Genomic DNA, 15,421 nt, shown 5'->3' on the forward strand with positions numbered 1-15,421 from the left:
AAGGATGAAGTTGGTGGGAGTTGGTTGAAAGAAGGTCAAAAGCATGAGAAGTCGGTTGGAAAGTGGAGAATTGAAGGAAAGTGTTGTGAAAGTGTTCCTGCGGCTTGGCTCTGCCTACGTTTCGCCTCGACAGCCCACCTACTGTACTGGTCCCCGCCGACACGAACTCGACCAAGCCTCTTACCTGGTCCTGTCTACTGCTCCATTCTCGGCCTTGGACTCCGCTCTTTTCCACTCGGGCTCCTGCTTCAGACACGATAACCACTCATGTGGCTGTGGACGAAACTACACAACTTTTGTCGGGTGCCGCACCATGGAGCATCTCTCCCCCGAAACGCTCAGGTACCGAGAAACTGTAACCTCAACTCCCTCCCTCGCTGGCTGCAAAAGTTCCTTTCACATTTGGGTTTACTTTGTCTGAGTGTGTGTCTGAGAGTGTTGGCGCCTGTCCGTTAAGTAAGCCAGTATAAGATATTTTATTGTTGTGATTGTTGCTTTATTAATCTCGCGTCAAGTCTCCACCGTCTGCTTTGTAAGTTGCTTGTATAATTGTCGCACCCCACACCTATCTCATCTTTCCCTGCATTACATCCCCAATAAACCTTTTGTTGTGCCACATGCTTTTCCTCGCTTATTGTAAATAAATAATTGTAGAAATGTTCCCAGTTCGCCTTTGTCTTTTCCTTCATTGGTCCAGCATGGTTCAGATCCAGGTCTAGCCAGGTCTTTATTCAAAACGGTTCGTTCCTTCGGATTGGTACGTCCTTGGCATTGCCGCTCGGCTGCATCCGATCTGGAAAAGAGATCCGTTCTGGAAAGGTGATCCGTAGTTGGTAGAGTGATCCGGTTTGGACAAGGAGTACCGAGGACATGGTTCCCCGGTGGTTAAACCGCGTGGTTAATTAGGTAACCTGATTCTAGACAGGAGGACCCTAGGTCACGCGGTTGAGTTATTGGCGTTCACGGTTGGTTAAGCGACCCGCCGCGTCACGGAATTATCCGTGAGCGACGGCCTACAATTCTGGGGAGTCTGGTGGGAATCGACGTAGCTTTTCCCCCACCTCGTGGTCGCCTCACCCGACCCCGCTGGCCCGCAACAATATTATTCACGACTGTCATTTTAGGGAATACATCAACACAAGAAATTCTATGAATAAAATAATGGATTATTTAGGAATCAAACCCGAACTTCGGATGAACTATAGAGTTTAAAATATAACTTGTAAAAAATTAGATGATTTATTTTCCAAATATATAAATGAATGATTTTTTTTTTTTACCTGTCTGGGAAAGTAAGATAAAATTTAACAACCACAAAAATATACCAGATTCATTAAGATGTCTAATAGTTGGTTCAAGCAGATGTGGAAAAACTTGTTTACTCTTAATGATGCTCCTTACTCCAACCCTTTTTGATTATTAGAAGTTAATAATTTTCACAAAGTCAAGTTTTCAACCCAATTATCAATTGCTCTCACAAGGTTTTAATGCGGGTTTTCAAAAAGAAGACATTATCAGTTTATTTAAACTTCAAAACAAACAAAATAATTATAACAGTGAAGATGTAATACAACTATTTTGTTATACTCAAAAATGTAAAAAGAAAACCACTCCTTCAGTATCTTGTAATCTTTGTGATAATACGAATGACATAACTTCACCCCAAGATTTGGATAAATCAAAAAAGAACCGTATTATATTTGATGATTGTGTAAATGAGAGAAACTAAACGGTTATGGAGAGCTTCTACACCAGAGGGAGACAATCTTCTTGTAAATGCATTTATTTTAGCCAATCATACTTTCAACTCCATCGTCACTCGATAAGAAATAATGCCCATACTTTTATTTTATTCAAGCTAAATTCAATAGATACAAATAATTTTTGGAGACAATTGTTCAACATTATTAGTGGGGCAACTTAGCTAAATATAGCATAACAATTGGCAGAACAATAACATAACCTAATTGTTATGCTATATTTAGCTAAGTTGCCCCACTAGTGGGGCAACTTAGCAAAACAATTGTGCATTTTGTGAGGAAAGCACCAAATTTGGCACACTAGTAGCCTAACATATTAAGAACAGATTTGGATATTGGGCCATCTCAAATTCAGCCGCTGATGAATTATGAAGACATTTTTTTTTGAGCCACATATGAAGCCACATATGAAGCAGCCATTTTCCACTGCCATCAAAAATTTTGAGATGGCCCAATATCCAAGTCTGTTCATAATATGATAGGCTACTAGTGTGCCAAATTTGGTGCTTTCCTCACAAAATGCACAATTGTTATGCTAAGTTGCCCCACTATATGTCATAAAAGGGGATTTGAGGATTATATGAAACATGCAACTGAAAAACATAAATATATTGTGGTCAACCAAGATGAAATATGAAAGGATAATTTTCAATAAATAAATACAGAAAATGGAAGCAAATGAAAGAGATAGTAGGCTTAAGGAACATCAGAAGTTAGTTCAAAAGTTGTAAAGTAACAGGAAGACAGAAAGAAGAAACAGAGACAAAAACGAATGGGTGAAGAAGCAGATGAACAAAAAAAAAGATATTTTTTAAAATCACTTTTAAAAACTTAACAAAAGATGATAGAAGCCTCCATTTCTACAATTGTAGAATATACTAAGAAACTTCAAATACTAAAAGATTTCAGTCAAATGACAGAGCAAGAATTAGAAGATATAGGAGAATTAGAATATGATGATGAAGGATTGTTCCAAGAGCTGAGAAAGGTAAATTGACCTCCTGATTATGTTATGAAGGCTATTTAGAACAATGAATATTCAACAGATTCAAAAACAATAGCTGGTTTCATACCAGCAGAAGAATTAGCACAGTTCTATCTAGTCAATGCAAAAAGTCTTGATATTAATGATGAATTGATGTTCTTGAGTTCTGCTCGACCAAACGTTAAACTAACTCCCAGATTAATGTTTCTTCCAACAAAAGATGGTCTGCAAGGTTCAAGTTATTTTGATGAACCGTTGAACACATAAAATGAGGATGATAGAGTATATATTGATTTACTAGACTCAATTGATTATGGAGTTTCTGTTGCTGGTAAAAGTCAGATGAGAAAGCAAAACATTATATATGCTTTAAACATGCATTACGGCTAAGTTTCAATGTGTGGAAAACATTGAATCCTCTTCACTGCATAAACACTGGTAACCATAACAACAGCAAGTCACACAAACACACTACATCAGTGTTTCTCAAGGTGGGGCATGGCAATATTTTGGTGCGGCATGAGGATTCAAAACTTTTTTCAAGATCAAAGGAACCATGCTGTGGCTGTATGAGGAGAGCGAAAATAAATAACCAAACTCGACTACTTTGGCAAGGGAAGTATTGATAAATTTTCCATCATCTTATTTAGTCGAATGTGGATTTAGTGTTGTTACCGATTTGCTGCAAGCGAAGAGGAATCGACTGGAAATCACAAAACGTGGTGATTTAAGGCTGAAACTGACAAAATTGGTTCCTCGAATCAAACAAATCTGCAGCCAGCGTCAAGGGCAGGGCTCCCATTGAAGTGAGTAGCAATTGAATAAAATTTGCAATAAAGTTTTAATAAAGCCTTTTGAATACATATGTAGTATATACTGTAGTGTCTCCAATTATGGTGGGGCGTTCGATTTTTTTTGGAAAATCAAAGTGGGGCATAGGATAAAAAAGGGTTGAGAAACAGTAAACACTGCACTACATCCTCGCACACAGGGCCAGAATGCATGGTCATACCATAAAACCAAACATGAAAACAAAGTTAAACATGTGTTCTTTGGCCCCCAAGACCAGGTCAAACAAAGTTCATCAAATGAATACACATCTAGAACTAGTCTTACTCATGAAGGCTCGTGTCGATCTGCATCGGCAAACAGGTGGAGCACTGGATGAAATTGACAGGACGTTGCTTGGGGGTATTCCAAGATCATTTTTCCATGTTGTTTGACTGTTGCCGTCATTTACCTCAGAGCAGGATGTTGGACTGTATCAAGACCGTGTCGTCCAAAACCTCAAGGTCGTCAAAAAAAAACCTCTCCTCTTATTCACAGGAGACATTGCTTTGGGGAGAACACTGGGGTTGATTAGAGCTAACCTTCAACTGCTAATAATGATTGTTTTCGACATCGCTGTGCAATTTCCAAGGTTGATAAATTGCTCAAGACAGACCTAATTAGCAGGTTATTAAGGAATTGCCCCACAGATTCAAGCCTTGATTCCTTATCAGAAACTGCTTGGTGTTTTCCATTTGTTCGTTTCTCTGAAGATAAAGGTGAAGATGAGGTTAATCATGTGCATTGGAAGATAAGAAGGCAATTGGCACGAATAATATTGTAATAACTAAAAAGCATCTCAAAAATGCAAAGCCCGTCCGCATCGGCTTTCGACTCGAACGAAAGCTTGATCAAAACGACAGTTAAAACAATTGTACATTTTATTAATTTGTGTTCTCCATATATATTTTCACAATAAGGGTTTGTTGAAGATTTGTTGACAAAAGCTCAATTGGTTAAAAAAAAAAGAAAAAGTTATAGTCAGGACAGACACATTGAAGGCCAATCTATCTTCTATAATAATAAATGTGTGTGTGTGTGTGTGTGTGTGTGTGTGTGTGTGTGTGTGTGTCCTCCAGAACTCCAAAACCATCAAACCTGGCAGCCAGAAACTTTGCATGCACACTAAGAAAATTCCAAGGAAATGTTTGAGTGAAAAGTGTGTGCTTGGGTTAATTAAAACACTCCTTTTGAAGATAATTAATGGCTTGATTTAATTACATCCTTCATCAGGTGCATCCTCGGTCAGCCCCTTTATCAGCCAACTCTCCCTTGCTGGGGTCTTATTTTTCGCCATTTTTTGGGGGGGCCTGCTCAACGATGCCTCGATTTTGGATAGGCCGCAACGGTTTCTTAATGATAAAGTGCTCAAATTATTTTTTTGTACTTTCCTCACTCATATCATCGAATGCCTGATCTTCATACTTATGAATCGCTGCATATATCGCAATGCTTGGAAACGCCCAGAGACACCAGTGCCCGTGGCTTTATTTAATTTCCACATGTGCGATAAGCTCCAGCATCTCTTAACTTGAGCCGAATTTCAAAATTTAAACTGTGGAATTCACCCCAATAGCAGTTCCAACTGCTAAAAAAGTGTTCGTTTGTCCAATTTGGACGTTCCGGTCGTCTCCGGGTGTTTGCGTTTTATTTAGTTTCCACACATGCAAATTTTTTTTGCACTTTCCACACATGTGATAACCTCGAGACTCTCTTAACGTGAGCCATATTTCAAAATTTAACCTGCGGAATTTACCTTAGCAGCAGTTTTCAGTGCTAAAAAAGTGCTAATTTGTCTAATTCGCACATTGTTTGAAACTCCGGGCATTTCCAGGTGGTGTTTAATATGACCAAACGGCAATTGCTAATTGCTAGCCAAGCCTGCCGTTCCTTATCAACTGTTTCATTGGAATGCATGCTTGAATGCTTAAGCCACTTGGAGGGTGCTCTACAGGCTGCTTGGATGTTTGGCTGCAAGCCATGGTGATACATGGCAAAAGTACCTGCAGTGTCACTCTGCTAAACACAAAAATAGAACCACTGGACCTTTAGTTTATCTGCGCCCTGGCCTAATGTTGTAACCCAAATTTGGTAGCATTCTGACTGATGGGTCTGGAGAAAAAGATTTTTGAAGGAATTTACTAAGTCCGCTATTTTGACCCACTTAAAGTCATGTGATCGGAACGAGCTTTGCAATCCCCATTACCTGTCAAGAGTGGAACCTTGCTGCCAAATTTCAGCTAAATCGGCCCAGCGGTTTTACCGGATAAGTAGAAATAGGAGACGGACAGACGGGCGGAGAGAGAGACAAATGGAGCACAATGACCCCCATGGAGATCAAGTTCCAGAGCAGGTAAACAGGGTGGCAGCCGCAGTTTGAGTCACACACTGTACATCAAGGGAAGCCCATGTTGCAATCCCTTTTAAAATGGTATGTGCTGTTTGAAAGTGATGGTTGGTTTTGCTATCCTGTTTGAATGTGCTGTTTTGATGTACCCCATTTTGTTCAACGCTGTACTAATGCCGGCAGATGGGACCATCCCCTCCGCTTCCCCTCAGGTTCCCCTCCGAAATGCAAGTCAAACCCCCACTCCCCTTCTCTTCAAGTCCCATGACCAAATGCAAGTCCATAACACCCTCCTCCCCTCCCTTCTCTCTTTCTCCCTCCTCCACTTTCTCTGCCCCCCCACCCCCACCACCCTCTTTTAAAATTCCCATCATCGAAGCGATGAGTGCTATTTGTTAGTGGTAAATAAATAAACACGTGAAGCAATATAAAACAAACTGGGCATCTCATACTTGTTGTGCTGTGGATGAGCTATAAGGGCCATTTGTACTTATTGTGATTTTGCCATTTTGACCCAATTATCAATTATTTTCCATATTCTCATAGCAAAGGTTTTTTGAAAATTTGATGACAAAAGCTTAAATGGTAAAAATGTTATCGCATAGACACACACGCACACGCACCACACACTTGCAAAACTCCGTCCCTTGTGCAATGGATGTTTGCACACCTGATAGACCTTTGGGCTGTTTCAGGGCAAGTCAAGGCTCGAGCTAATCCTGCAGGGCCGGATTTAGACATGTGGTGGCCCCTGGGCAGCCTTCAGTAGTGGAGGCCCACCCTACCTTACAATACTAAAAAGGTGACAAGACATATTTACAGTCATCCATAAAGTATATTTTTCAAGAACAAAGAATCTGAATAAAAATGCACATCTATAAACATCATGATCAATCTATATACATGTAAGAATCTAGTTCCTATGTTTCAAGTATAAAGAATCTGAATAAGCTCGCACATGATCAATCCATAAGATTATAAGAATCTGCGAAGTTCCTATGTTTCAAGCATAAAGAATTTGAATAAGCAAGCAGGCACATCTTTAAACATCATGATGAAACTATAAGAATCTACGAAGTTGAAGGTTCCCATGTTTCAAGTTTAAAGCATTTGACTGGTGTAGTGAATAAGCAAGCAGGTCAATCATGATCAATCATAGAATCTACAATCTAGTGCTGTACCTACTACCTATACTTACAGACCACTGATGAGACCACCAGGCACTTTACGAGACTTGACCCTTGCAAAGTCTTGGATCAATTTGTCGAAGTCATTCTCTCTGAGAATGTCACATTCAATGCTCTCATCAAGAGTCAAATACATTTTTCCTTACAATTTTTTTTTCATGAAATATGTGGAGGCCCCCTTGTTGTGGAGGCCCCTGGGTAACTGCCCAGCTTGCCCATGCCTCAATCCGGCCCTGAATCCTGAACGGTTCACCACTCTGATAAAGGACACTCAATTGGAGCTGCCAGGAATTTTAAATTTGTTCATCGTGCCGGTGATAACTCACCTCCTTTTCTTGAAGAACACCATAGGGTCTTAAACATCCACCAACGACCGGTGCCGGCAGACTGGTCCTCTGACCGAACGTCCATCCGATGCCTCGCCCTGCACGCGAAACACCAGGGTAACAGTCTGCAGCTGGGTGCACATACCTCTAGGGGTCTAGGCTATCCTGCCAGCCCTATAAAATGACAATGACAACGATTTATCATCAGCATTATGACCGTTCAGGATGAAATTGTGTTCAAAAGAAGCATCTAGATCTTTGTATGAACTTTCGTGCCATGCATTTAGGTCCAAAAGTGTTTCGCCGACACATTCACCTCTCCCAAATTAATTAAGATGAATGTTGTGCAAAACTTGTAACATCTGCCATTGGTGATGGAAGCCAAGCTGCCATTGGTGATGGTAGTCAAGTTGCCATTGGTGATGGAAGCCAAGCTGCCATTGGTGATGGTCGTCAAGTTGCCATTGGTGATGGTAGTCAAGTTGCCATTGGTGATGGTAGTCAAGTTGCCATTGGTGATGGTAGTCAAGCTGCCATTGGTGATGGTAGTCAAGTTGTGATCGGTGATGGTGGTCAAGCTGCCATCGGTGATGGTAGTCAAGCTGCCATCGGTGATGGTAGTCAAGTTGTGATCGGTGATGGTGGTCAAGCTGCCATTGCTGCTGGTATTCAAGCTGCCATCGGTGATGGTAGTCGAGCTGCCATTGGTGATGGTAGTCAAGCTGCCATCGGTGATGGTAGTCAAGCTGCCATCGGTGATGGTAGTCAAGCTGCCATCGGTGATGGTAGTCAAGTTGTGATAGGTGATGGTGGTCAAGCTGCCATTGGTGATGGTATTCAAGCTGCCATCGGTGATGGTAGTCGAGCTGCCATTGGTGATGGTAGTCAAGCTGCCATCGGTGATGGTATTCAAGTTGTGATCGGTGATGGTGGTCAAGCTGCCATTGGTGATGGTAGTCGAGCTGCCATTGGTGATGGTAGTCAAGCTGCCATTGGTGATGGTAGTCAAGTTGTGATCGGTGATGGTGGTCAAGCTGCCATTGGTGATGGTAGTCAAGCTGCCATTGGTGATGTTAGTCAAGCTGCCATTGGTGATGGTAGTCAAGCTGTCATCGGTGATGGTAGTCAAGTTGCCATCGGTGATGGTATTCAAGCTGCCATTGGTGATGGTAGTCAAGCTGTCATCGGTGATGGTATTCAAGCTGTCATCGGTGATGGTAGTCAAGCTGCCATTGGTGATGGTAGTCAAGTTGTGATCGGTGATGGTGGTCAAGCTGCCATCGGTGATGGTAGTCAAGCTGCCATCGGTGATGGTAGTCAAGTTGTGATCGGTGATGGTGGTCAAGCTGCCATTGGTGATGGTATTCAAGCTGCCATCGGTGATGGTAGTCGAGCTGCCATTGGTGATGGTAGTCAAGCTGCCATCGGTGATGGTATTCAAGCTGCCATTGGTGATGTACAGTGTTGCCGTTCCTTGTACTGGTGCAGTTTTTAATTCCTGAAAGTCTACACACGCACAAGAAAGTGCTAATTAAATGACAGTTAGCCAATTCGTTTGATGAGCGATTGTGAAGTGGTGTGGAGTACAGACTTAAACGACACACAAATTAGCATGCGTTATACATCCTCAAATCCTTCCAAATAGATGGCAATGCGGAGATCTTCCGCAGAGATAAATTTTCGCACACTCACCTCGATAATTGTTGGTGGGTGTGTCAGAACAGGTGTGCCAGCACTGAGCCTTGAGGGAAATACCATTCTGTTAGGTGAACCACAGACCTTTTTCTACCCACCCAAATGAACTTGAGGCCATCTTCCATCTTCTACGTATTGAATCAAGTTTGAAACTTCTCCATGGTATGTAGCCCCTCCCCCCCCCAAACCAACCTGGTCATCAATTTGCTGCCCTTTCAGTTTTGGCGCTAATCTACCTGTTGTATCATCTGCTCATAAAGCTTCTAGGGTTTAACAAAAGGTCTTGTCCAGTAAATCTTTGCAGAGTAGGGGTGTCTATGTGATGTGAGTGGTGCAACCACTTTGGCTTGTCTTCACAGCCTGAGTAATTGCATGGTCTCCATGGAAGAGTCAAAAGGTCAAGCAGCTCGGTCTCTGTGTTCTCGCCCAAAAGTGTGCCAATAATCTAGATACAGCACCCGCTAGAGATGTCAGCACACAATTCGGGCTTTTCAGGGCTATTTTTACTCCTCAATGCTGAGCTGTGCGTTGTGGACTTTGTTGTTTGTGAGGAGTGAGCCAAGTGCTCCTGCTTGATGTGGTCGCTTTTACGGTGTGTTCTTCGAGGGCTACTTTGCCATTTCGAATGAGTGGATGTGCGACTTGGTTGGGAGACACTGCGGTGATGTCCTTTGTCTGCATCTCGTTATGGTTCAGCTTGCACACCCTTATGCCAAGTACAGTTGTTGTTGGTCGCATCATTTTCCTGGAAGCGTGGTTGTGCCACTGATGCAGTGCTCCCCCGTTACCTGTAAGCTGGTACTCATTTTGCTGACATCAGAAGGATGTCAGGCCGAGTCAACCCACCTGGTGTTATTTCATCGGCACGATTAATAGGAGGCTCGAACTCAAGACCCGAAGATCTAAAGCCAGTCATCTTAACCGTTAAGCCAACACTAGACTGCCAAGTACAGTAATGCCGTATCACCCTCACTTCCCAAAAACTCCCATCAAAGTTTTACGTCAAACGGATTAAGGGTGATATTATACAATCTGTTCATAGCTCGTTTTGGAACAAAATATTCCATGGAATTAGATCCGACATGATGGGACAGTGGTAGCGCACTTACCTTTGAGCTGTCAAGTGTGGGTTCGATTCCCAAACAGACTATATAAACCGTCCAATTGGTGCTTCTGAGGCAGAGGGTTGCATCACAAAGTGTACCATCCCTCGAAAGGACGTTTGTGCCAGCATTAGTTGGTAGACCTAAAAGATCCTACGATGTCCTTCCCTAAGAGTCGGCAGGTTATCATCAGCAACCTAAACAAATGACAAATCCCTGCCTCTAATCACCTTCAATGGATGAAATCGACAGGACATTGATGGAGGTATGCCAACCACCGTGGAAAACAAGGAGAAGCTCACCTTTCGGTTGTTCACCCTTCGTGGTTGTTTTTTCTCCGACGAAGGGTCAATGCTTGAAACGTCTTCAGTTTGAGGTCACGAGACCCGGATAGGTGGTTCGTGAGAAACTTCAGACAGAAATGTTCCCCGGCCAACTCCTCAAGGTGGTGATTATTAATGGAAGATTTGTGATAATTAGAATTCAGAGAAATTCCGGATGGACCACCTGACCTATATGTACATCTCCAAGCAGCAAACTGCTCCAGCATGGACTGAGTGTGATAAACATCTCTTCCAAATAAACTTCTCCCAATGTACTCGAAGCCTTTGAACCCCTTTTGGTTTTCACCTGGTCGTCACATGCTGGGTCGGTCCAAGCCGTGCATTTGAATCAGCTGATCCATCTTATTCATGTACTCGGATGTAAGTGTAGAGGACACCGAGGTGCATTGGGACACTTGGACTCGAAGTATTAATTACCAACATATTGGTCCTTAATATCATTGGCCAGGAATAGTTCAAACCACCTGGGATGTCCCAATGCACTCGACATCGCTCCTGCCAACCATCCAACACCAATTGCTTGTTGGATTCCCAACGAATAATCCTTCCGAACACTAGTTCATTTTGTATGCACCTCTCGTGTTGCGAGATTCGAACTTTCCATCTCTGAATTTATTTTAATTATGTGTTTTTTTTTTGTGGTGACCTCAGGGTCATGAGGGAGCTTGCACATCAATCACCTGCAGGACAAAACCATTCGGAGGAGGCATCGGGGTAATTTACACGACTTCCAAAGATGTTACTCGGTGGAGCGCATACCTTCCACCAGGCTGAACAGTTTACGTTTTGTATCCCACTGATAGGCCGGATCTGGATTCGGACCGAAAACAAAATCAAATCAGCTTTTCCTCATCACATAAACAACTCGTCCACAACTTTTTTGAGATATCATGCTCATAGACAGGCAGACAGATAGGGTGAAAACATTACCTCGGCCACCGAAGGTTATAAAGACCCCCATAATCAGCCACAATTTGTTCCTAATACTGTACTCTGAACTGTTATTCTCTCGATGTGTCCACAGGTATCTTACCCACCTGTCCAAGGGCAATAAATTGGACAATGGCTGGGTCTACAGAGTAAATGGCGTTTGAACCTGGGATTCCTGCCAGGACCCAGAACACAGTGACATTCCCCCGGTGAGACACTGTGATAGCCACCAACCTATGTGGCCTTGGAGGGCAGGTTGTCACTTCCTGGGAACCACAAACCATATATACTGTTGTGGTTTTGGAAGACCCTGGGGAGTTACATCCAACACATGAATGTTTAGATATATCAGTGGTATTTTGTTTAGTTAGATTACCTCTCCCCTCGTATCAGTGGACAGGGAAATGTGTGGCTTGTGCAGCGGGTTTGAAGTATCCCTTTTTGTAACTCATCTTTTATCTCCCTCTCTCAATGCCTCCATCATTCTCCGCACCTCTTTGTAGCGCACCATACACACAAACGACACGATTTATAAAAACTCACGCTACCAATCGCCTGCATCATCGCAATTGGGGGCCACTTGGTCCTCCATGGTGCCTGCAACGAAACGCTTGGGTGCTGCTCGGTCCTGTTTGGCACCTGTACTGAGCAACCAATGAACACAGCCTGACAACAGGAGTGCACCAATGGGAAGGCGGACCCAGGAACAACAAGCTGCACTGGGATACTGGTCGGCTCTTCGGCCACGTCTTGGCCGAGGGCTTTATTAGTCCAGGCATCACCTGACTCAGAGTGTCAGGTGCGTTCAGGAAACAATGACAGCCAAACGGAGTCCGCAAGGAGCGAGCAATGCGAACGTAAGCCTCTGCGAGGATGAGATCTGCTGGTGGTGTTATAGCTAATGCCATGGAGCGAGCGAATAAGCCACCAAGTTATTTCCTTGGATGTGCCAGCAAACACACAATGACTTACACTATCTTCTCTTTTTGTCCCTACTTCTAATTGTTCACTTGAACCACAAAAGAGCAAGCAACGGTTGCACCCTCGACCGAGCTGTTGGGGTTAGATATCACCCTTGACCAAGCTGTCAGAGCTGGGTTACTGATTCACATTCACGATTACCTCCATCGCATTACAAAGCATTCACCCATATCTCTCCCCACATAATGCATCACACCATCACCCTGTCCTTTTCCTGCTCACATTACCCTTTTCAATTTGAGACTGGCATAAGCCTGCAGGCTCATGTCTGATGAGCGAGGGTTTGCCAACTATCCCCACCTTATTTATCTGTCTCTCACTCTTTCTTGCATAATTTCCCGGAGTGAATGAAGTGCCGATGTCTGTAGTTTCATGATAAGTTGACCATCTTAAGGGCTTGCGCGTTTAAAGGGTAAGACGTTCTGTTGTGGCACTGCATTGTTTTACAGGGTGGGCCAAAAGTCACTGAAAGTTTTCTTCTTTATTATTTTTTTTACAACTTTTTTTTATTTTCAAATAAAAATTAATGAAATAAATGTGAAAAATAATGTCCTGCAAATGGCCCCCCGTTGACTTCTACGCAAGGTCTTGCTCTTTCCAAAACGTGATCTATTATTGAGGACAAAAGTCCTTGATCAATCGCTGCAATTTCATTGGAAATGTTGTTTTTCAATTCCTCGAGTGTCTGTGGCTTGTTGACGTATACGCGATCTTTAAGGTACCCCCACAGCAAAAAAAAAAAAAGCCAACATCTGTGGTCGTTAAATCTGGTGAACGTGGAGGTCAATTAATGTTTCCAAATATTGAAATTATGCGGTTACCAAAAACTTTCTTTAAATAGAAGGGCACTCGGTAGAGCGCACACCTCCGCCACGTCATGCCTGATCCGCGAGAACATATCGGGCCCAATCAATACATTTTTTTTTTTGAAATATCATTCCTCCACTTCAAAACATTCTTTCCACAAGAAATAGCAATAATTAATGTTTGAGTGCCCCCCCCCCCCTTATAAATCATTGGCAATCACAGATCATTTACCACCATTTAAAACCAGTGTTTCACACCACCTTTTATATAATGTTTGATTAGTTATTCTTTCGTTGGTTAATAAGGTTTGTAATATAATATGTAGTAATAGTAACAGCTGTGATCGCGGTATGACATCATGGAAATGGAGCTTTTAAAAATAACAACTTCAGAGCCCCAGCAATTCTTGCCACGAGGCCATGACATCCGAACACCCTCAAGCAGAATTCCTCCATCTCGGAGACTTCAATATCCACCACAGGGAGAGGCTGAAATCTTCCCACACAGATGTTGGGGGAGGGGTTGAAGTTCTTACATTTTCTATTCTTAATGATTTGGAACAAATTATCACCCACCCTACCCATATCCCAGATCGTCATGACTACACTACCAATGCTATGGCTTCATTTTTCACTTCCAATCCGTTGCATGACAACTACACAACTTCACCTCCAATTGGTTCTTCTCACCACAATCTTGTGAACATCACTTTACTTACCACCACTTCTTCTCATCCGACTGCTCCGACGGAAACATCAGTATTGGCATTTAAATAATGCTGACTGGCCTGGTTTATGAAACTTCTCTGACTTTCCCTGGAAAGACTACTGCCTCTCCTCGGGCGATGCCTCTATCTCTGCTGAACGTATAGTTGAGGTTATTGTTGCAGGAACGGAGGTTGAAATCCCCCTTCTCTTTCAAGTCTATCTCTCCGACCAATTCTTGGTTCAATAATTCCTGCTCTACGGCCATTCCTGCGAGGGATGCCGCATATCGGACATGGAAAAACTCTTCTTCCTGCGACTCGCATTCAGCTTTCATATCCACCAGAAATCATTGCAAACATGGTATTTACTTCCTCCATAAAGGATCCTCTGCAGGATTATTTGCTTCTTCTAACCCTTAACCTCTTATCTTCTTCCACTAATAGATTTTTCTGGTCCTTAGCTAAAAGTATCTCCGACAACTTCTGTCGCTCTACCTTTCCCTACCGATGATACTATCGCTGTCTCTCCGACCGATAAAACAACTCTTTTTGGTTCTCTTTTCTCCTCGAACTCCACACTGGATGACTCTAACATTCCATCTCCTTATGATGCCCCCCTCAACAATCCTATGTCTCTCCCTATAATCTCTTTTCATGTAGTCAAAAAAAGACTCCTCTCTCTGGACATAAGCAAGGCCTACGGGCAAGATGGCAATCCTCCCCGTGTCTTGAATGAATGTGCTTCAGAACTTGTACCCATGCTTGCTCATTTGTTTCGTTTTTGTTTAAAAACCCAAACTTTTCCTCTTTCCTGGATAATATGAAAAACCCGAATCATAACCCTAACAGCTTAACGTAACCCAAACAACCACTGTAGTTTTGATTCCCGGCATGCTATGGTGCTCAGATTTTAACACATCCTCAAGGTAGCAGTTGTAGTTGAGCATACCAAATTTCGAAGTTCTATCTCAAATAATAACAGATATGGAAGGCATCCTCTTAGCCAATGAGGAGTGAGATATTGTTGTAATTGCCGGGTTCGGTGGCGAGGACAACCGCTAGATGGAGCAGTTGGGCCGCCTCCCACCGAACACCCGGAATTGAAGGTCGTTACTCCGGATAACTCCGAAGTCGATGGGTCGCTTAATGGACTGTGGACGCCAATATTTCAACCGCAAGGTTAGGGTCTTTTTGTCTGATTCCAATTTACCTAATTAGCCACGCGATCTCGCTACCGGGGAAGCCACACCGTCGGCCGGCTTTGTCCGAACCGAGTCGCTGTTACCGACTCGGATCGGGCGTAACCGAGCGAGAATTACCAAAGCCGCGCCGGTCCAAATAACAATTTTCGGCACAATCGGCCTCCCTAATTCTCAAGCCCGAACCATACTGGGTCAATGAAAGAAAACACAGACAACGAAC

At 43.0% G+C, this 15,421-nt stretch overlaps 1 protein-coding gene across 1 annotated transcript in view; it reads left to right on the plus strand.

Moving 5' to 3' along the window:
- LOC147016418 (transmembrane protein 107-like) overlaps positions 1-11,825 on the plus strand; it is a 56,141-nt gene extending 44,316 nt beyond the window's left edge. Inside the window, exon 5 of the mRNA XM_085845056.1 lies at positions 11,600-11,825. Within this exon, the coding sequence (XP_085701182.1) occupies positions 11,600-11,669 (70 nt within the window). The 3' untranslated portion in view covers positions 11,670-11,825. The remainder of the gene's footprint in view (positions 1-11,599) is intronic.
- The last annotated feature ends 3,596 nt before the right edge of the window (positions 11,826-15,421 follow it).

This window comes from Eptatretus burgeri, chromosome 11 (genome assembly GCF_056783735.1).
Source record: "Eptatretus burgeri isolate ZD-2024b chromosome 11, Ebu_testis_v1, whole genome shotgun sequence".
Lineage (NCBI taxonomy): Eukaryota > Metazoa > Chordata > Myxini > Myxiniformes > Myxinidae > Eptatretus > Eptatretus burgeri.